Source organism: Quercus lobata, chromosome 3 (genome assembly GCF_001633185.2).
Source record: "Quercus lobata isolate SW786 chromosome 3, ValleyOak3.0 Primary Assembly, whole genome shotgun sequence".
Classification (NCBI taxonomy): Eukaryota; Viridiplantae; Streptophyta; class Magnoliopsida; order Fagales; family Fagaceae; genus Quercus; species Quercus lobata.
This window is the reverse complement of record NC_044906.1, coordinates 67,465,242-67,470,946: the sequence shown is the minus strand read 5'-3', so window position 1 is coordinate 67,470,946 and position 5,705 is coordinate 67,465,242. Positions and strand designations below refer to the sequence as shown.

Sequence of the window (5,705 nt, the reverse complement as noted above, 5' to 3'; positions counted from 1 at the left end):
CCAACCTCAATTTTCATTCAACCTAAGACTTTGAAAACCAAGCACAAAGCAAGCTCAAAAATCCCGACCTTAAGAAAATAAATATATAACTTTGCCTTTAGGGTAAAACTTAGGTACATATACAGTTCCTTAATGAAGTACAATAAGTTCTTCAATTTAATTCAAACACATAACTAAATTATTCTTCAAAATGATAACAATTTATGTGCTTAATTGATCAATGTAATCATGTGTTTAGATTTAATTGAAAAACATGATATGTTGTACATAAGGAACTGTTTTTAAGTCTTGACCTCAATATCATTCTCCATTTATGGTTTTTTTCCCCCAAATAGGAATAAACTTAATATTCTACCCCTTTTCATTTAGGGAACAGGTGTTACTCCTATTTTTGGGAAGAATGCTTAAGAGAACATGGAATGAAGTGTATTTTTCTTCCTAGTCATTCCATCATATCTACTAAAACTTCCAAATAATGGACCATCATATCTACTAAAACTTCCAAACAATGGAATGGATGAAATGTGCCTTTAAGTTCAATATCAATCCATTCCTTTTCCTCTCCCAAGAGAGAGGTAACTATTCCAATATTGTTGGTACTTGGTTTCAACCCATTGTGTTCACATGTAAAAAAGTTAGTTGATTTTACAAAAGCTTTCAAGAAAATTTCTCCAACTTCAAGCAAATATATATAACACAGTACTGACCTGTGTTTTACCTGTTAGTGAGCAATTGAGCCCATCAACCCTTAGCAGATACACCATTCTTGGGTACTTCAAGCCATAGCTAGCGAGTTGGTGATATGAATAGCAATTTATCAGTTTGATGGTATCAGGACATGAAAATACTTATGGTTGCCTTACCATTTACTAAGTCATTTTTGCTTTATCAGCAAATCAACATGGGTCTTCATTGTCTTTGAAAATTTGCCTGCATACTGAGGGGCTGTTTGTATTTGCTGTTTCTATAACTTATAACTCTGTTTCCATCACCCATAACTCAAAAATGATAGGATCCACAGCTGAAAAGTGTGTTTGGTTTTTGTTTCTAGATTTTGTTTCCATCACTCAATTCTCTGATTGTTGAGTGATAAGTTATGAAAACTAAAAACACATTTTAGATTTTTTGATTTCTAAAACTCAATATTCAATGGCATTTTCGTAATAAACCCACAACTTTTCAAATGTTCAGCCGCAATGTTAGACTTTTTTGGTTTTTTATTATTATTATTATTTTAAACAAAGCACAGCCGCATATCTTGATGTTTTTTTTTTTTTTTAAAAAACAAAGTAACGACAGAACTGAGTGATGAGTGCCAAACGGGTAAGATTAGGGAAATTGAGATATTTTAAGTGATGTGCGACGAAAATTAAGTGAGGAGTGAGAAGTGATGAAAAAAAAAAAAAAACCAAACGGCCCCTGAATATTTGAGTGCTAGTCCAAAGTTTTATATTGTCACATCTGTATTACATTTACAAATAAAGGATGGAGAGAACAAGATTGCATAAATAGCATATTTCTAGCGTTTCTGTGAACTAGATAGGCATTAAATCCCAATAAATGGAAGCTTATTTATCATATAGAACCAAGTAGGAACAAACCGAGGAAAGACATGTGAGACTCTTATATACAAATTAAGCTTTTTTCACCAGGGATGGTATTGGTACAGGTATGAAATAAAAATCACAAATGCAAAGGAGACTGGCACTTGTATGGCATTTAAAACTGGATGCTGCCTCTGATAGAAGCTTTACAAAAAATAAATAGCCCTACTCTCCTGCTTTGAATCGGATATGTTGCATTCATACACCTCTATTGCAGACTTGATCAACAGCCAGATCCGTTCTCTGTCATTTTTAAATTAATGACCAATAGTGCTTCTCTCAGCTGATATCTGGCATTCTAACTCTATTCCAACCAAGCAGATTATCTGTAAATAGCAGTCAATAAATTTGGTTTTAAAAACCAGATTCTTTAGGGGTAACATGCAATTCACAAGACAAATAATTCCGAGACATGATGGAAGTGGTATAAGATCTTAATATAAATATTTTTTGGCTGACTACTACATATGATTACTAATAAGTACACATGCATCATAAATGGAATTATTAAGCTGTAGTAATATATTCAAACTGAGTGACTATTCCTAAAAAGGAGTTGTACTATTACAAGATGCAACAATATAAATAGTTACGATGCCAAACCACTTGGTAGAGAATAATTATTATAATATAAATGTAAGACTACCTGTTGCTCAGATTCTCTGTGCTGTGAAACTGGCAGGTGAAGCCCCATTGAACCTACTGGCATTGCAAACTTGTACCCTCTCAACATCTTGGACTGTGTTCTTTGGCATATTGTTTGAGTAACGCCTTAAAATCCTCCTTGAGTCGTCACGTTCATCTGCCAATGGGTTTGCAACAGTTTCAAACCTATTTTGGTGTTGAAATCTTTGGCTCACCCGTTCATACGATTCAGTGCTACCATCTTGATTAGGTATGGTACGCATGGCACTGGGTGATGGTATGCTTCCAGAAGATGGGAACCTTGAAGAAGAATACCGGCCTTCTGCCCTCCTCCAGAATTTGGAACTCAAGAATTCTGCACCAGGCAGCTTGCAACATGTGTTTTCTGCAGAATCACTGTTTGGGATCCTTCCACTTGAAAGTGCCAAATCATGCGAAATTTCATCCAGTGCCATCTCTAGGCCATGTACACGCGACTCTAGGGAATTGATTCCAATCTGAGAGCTCCCAATGAATCTCTGGATTCAAGTAAAGCAGGAAAATATGAGTACAAAATTCTTAAAACATTTATCAGGCACAATATTATTGACAAAGCCTTCACGAAGTTGGCAAAACAGTATGAAAGGAGATGGCGTTCCAGGAGCTAAGTTCAGTTGACATGCTGCAACTCTTACTAATAACAAAGTCAAATAACTGCAGTAAAACCTGCAGGCCTAAATGTGCCCTTAAAATGAAATTGACATTCAATTGAGTGAATTACTATGAAGGGAGACAAGTGATACCAAGCTTTGGCAACATACCTGGAGAAGTTCTAACAGATTGGATTGCTGGTTTTCAATTTGAAGAAGTTGTTCACGGATCAAAGACACTTCCTCAGCCTCTTTGCTATTCTCATCAACTTCTTCAACTGTGTTGCTGACTACATCACCCAAGTCGGCGTCCTGATCATCTTGAAACGGGACCACACGAGACCCTGATCTTAAACCACCAAATTTATGCACTTTTTCATCTCGGATCTTACCAAACAGGACACGCTTTGTTTCCGGCTTGGAATTCCCACTGTTCTCATTCTCTCCTGATTCCAACCTCTCAAAGTCACTCCTTTTGATATCATCTTCACAAGCCACCTTCAATGAGAGAGAGTTTGGTACTGCAACTTCAATTTTCCAACCTGAGGGTTTCTTGTGGTCCACCTTACGGATCATGGCTGCGCTTGAATTCCTGTCATTACTCTTCGGCGGACTCTCTCTCTTGGGAGGGGTCACTATTGAATCATTCGAAGGAGGGGACCTGTTTGTGGGGACTGTTTTCTTCGGTTTAGGAGTCTTATATCCATCATCATTGGAACTATTGGATATGGAAGGGAAGCATCGACCACTACCATTATCTGGACCCATGTAGAAACACCCAAAACATAACCACATGGCATTAGATAAGGTTCATCAGTGTAGAAAGAAAAAGCACAAAACCGTACAAATGACTGTAACCTTGAAAGCAAAACACATCATGAAGTACTAAAAGATTGAAAAACCAAGCAAGACAAAAACAATTAAAATTGAAGTTCTAAAATGCTAACCTGGTGAAGAAGATTTAGACTGAGATGAAACAGGGACCTCCTCAGATATACCAAGAACATCCTTCCACAACTCTAAGGTTAGATTCATCGTCTCCCGGACAACCTTGACCTGTTACACCAAATTTAATCAGACAACAACAACAACAACCAAGCCTCAGTTGTAAAATTTTGGGGTCGGCCATAGATCATCAAAGTCTAACTCGAGTCGACCCCATCTATTCATTTCCGTCATACTATATTCATTTCCGTCATACTATTTTATTTGAAGTCATACTCTCCGCTACCGTATTACTTCCTAATTGGTTCAAAACTTAACCAGATTACAATTTTATTTTATTTTTTATTTAAAAAATAAATAAATAAATCCACTTTTGGTTTTGATTTCCATATCTTCAAAAGATCAAATATTAACCAATCACTTACTATAAACTTGAGGTCCCATGATATGACTAAAGTTCCAAAATTTTCTGTTCCCACCTTTTTTTTTTCTCACCAAACCAAATTTTCTTTTCCTACCTTTTTTATTTTTTTCTTAGTAACCAAAAACAATCCAAATTATTTCACTAAAAGAATATACATACATAAATACATTACAAACGTACCTTATCAAATCTCCGACTCTCCAAAGAACTCAAACACAATGTCTTGTGCTCCGCCGCCAAATCCTTCTCCGCCACGGCCACTTTTCCCAACGCCTCCGCCGCCGCCTTCCTCACCGCCCAATCCTCACTACTCAAAAACTCAACCACGCAAGGCACCAACCAATCCAACACTCCTCGACTCGAAGCTCCGCCGACTCCGACCACGCTTCCGATGAGAACAAGCAGCGCCGCCTTGGCCTTAAACCCTTCGCTCTTCGCCAGTTTCCCCAGCCTCGGCAGGCTCTTCCGAAGCACCTCTATCTCCGGCTCCGGCGAGGCCTCGATCGCGGCGGCGAGGCAAAGAGCGGACCCGATCTGAGCGTTGAGGTCTTGCTCGAGCGAGACGGAGTCGATCAAAGGCTTGAAGAAAGCGGCGAACGGAGGCTTCGTGATTTTCAACGACATGGCGGTGACCGCGTCGACGCAGGCGGATCGGACGGCGGAGTCGGGGTCGCGGAGGCGGCGGAGGACGGTGGAGATCATCTTGGAGAGGAAAGGAGAGAGAGAGTCGCCATGAGAGTGAGAGAGAAGAGCGAGCAAGCTCACGCATTGTTTGCGAACCGGCGATTTGGACGACGCGTCGGTGTTGTGGAGGCAAGAAAGGAAGGGCGAAAACGACTCGCAGTTTAGGGACTTGGCTATGGACTCGAGCTCTGAAGTTGCGACGGCGAGTGTGTCGCGGTCTGAGAGTTTGTTCAGGCACGTGATGACTCGGTGCTTGAGTTCGTGAGTTGACCCGCCGGGTTGCGGTGGACTCAGTGAGGACCGTTTCGTAAGAGACATTTTGTAAGTTTAGTTAAATAAATTTGAAAAAAAAAAAGAGTGAGTGTGCTTTTTTTGGCGGTTGGTGGTGGTGGCGCCACCGAGTGAAGTGGTGGTTTTGGCGGTTTTCGGTGAAGAGTGTTGCGTTTGAGTTTGTGGTGTGAAAATGTGAATGAAGGAGTTGAGAATTGAGGAGGGGGTTTTTAAATGTTGAGTGGGAAAAGGGAGTAGTGCTGGTTTGGTACTACTGGCACTGTTTTGGATTTTTTTTATTTTTTATTTTTAATCCAAGCGCCAACTGCCAACTAGTTAATGAGCGAGTAAAAAGAGGGAAAAAAAAAGTATATGTTGGACAGTTTGAGAAAAAAGAATATATGATTTTTTTTATTGAAAAAAAATATAATTTAAGAATATAGGAAATAAGTATTTAAATTAAGAATTACAAATTAGACTGCATAATGGAGGTTCACCCATGTT

General features: G+C 39.1%; 1 protein-coding gene across 1 annotated transcript; it reads right to left on the bottom strand.

Annotated features, from left to right (window-relative positions):
• Positions 1–1,426: 1,426 nt before the first annotated feature.
• Positions 1,427–5,446, bottom strand: LOC115978662 (TORTIFOLIA1-like protein 4). Its single transcript, XM_031100499.1, has 5 exons — positions 4,428–5,446; positions 3,826–3,934; positions 3,050–3,636; positions 2,251–2,767; positions 1,427–1,930 (listed from the first exon to the last, which is right to left on the bottom strand). Exons 1-4 carry the CDS (start codon positions 5,247–5,249, stop codon positions 2,258–2,260), a joined length of 2,028 nt encoding a protein of 675 aa, XP_030956359.1. The 5' UTR covers positions 5,250–5,446; the 3' UTR covers positions 1,427–1,930; positions 2,251–2,257.
• Between the last annotated feature and the right edge of the window lie 259 nt (positions 5,447–5,705).

Coding starts and splice junctions, on each gene's coding strand:
- LOC115978662 (XM_031100499.1), bottom strand. CDS start 5,249: ATGTCTCTTACGAAACGGTCCTCACTGAGTCCACCGCAACCCGGCGGG. Junction 3,935..4,427: donor AGAGTCGGAGATTTGATAAG/GTACGTTTGTAA, acceptor TTGGTGTAACAG/GTCAAGGTTGTCCGGGAGAC. Junction 2,768..3,049: donor ATCTGTTAGAACTTCTCCAG/GTATGTTGCCAA, acceptor ACTTGAATCCAG/AGATTCATTGGGAGCTCTCA.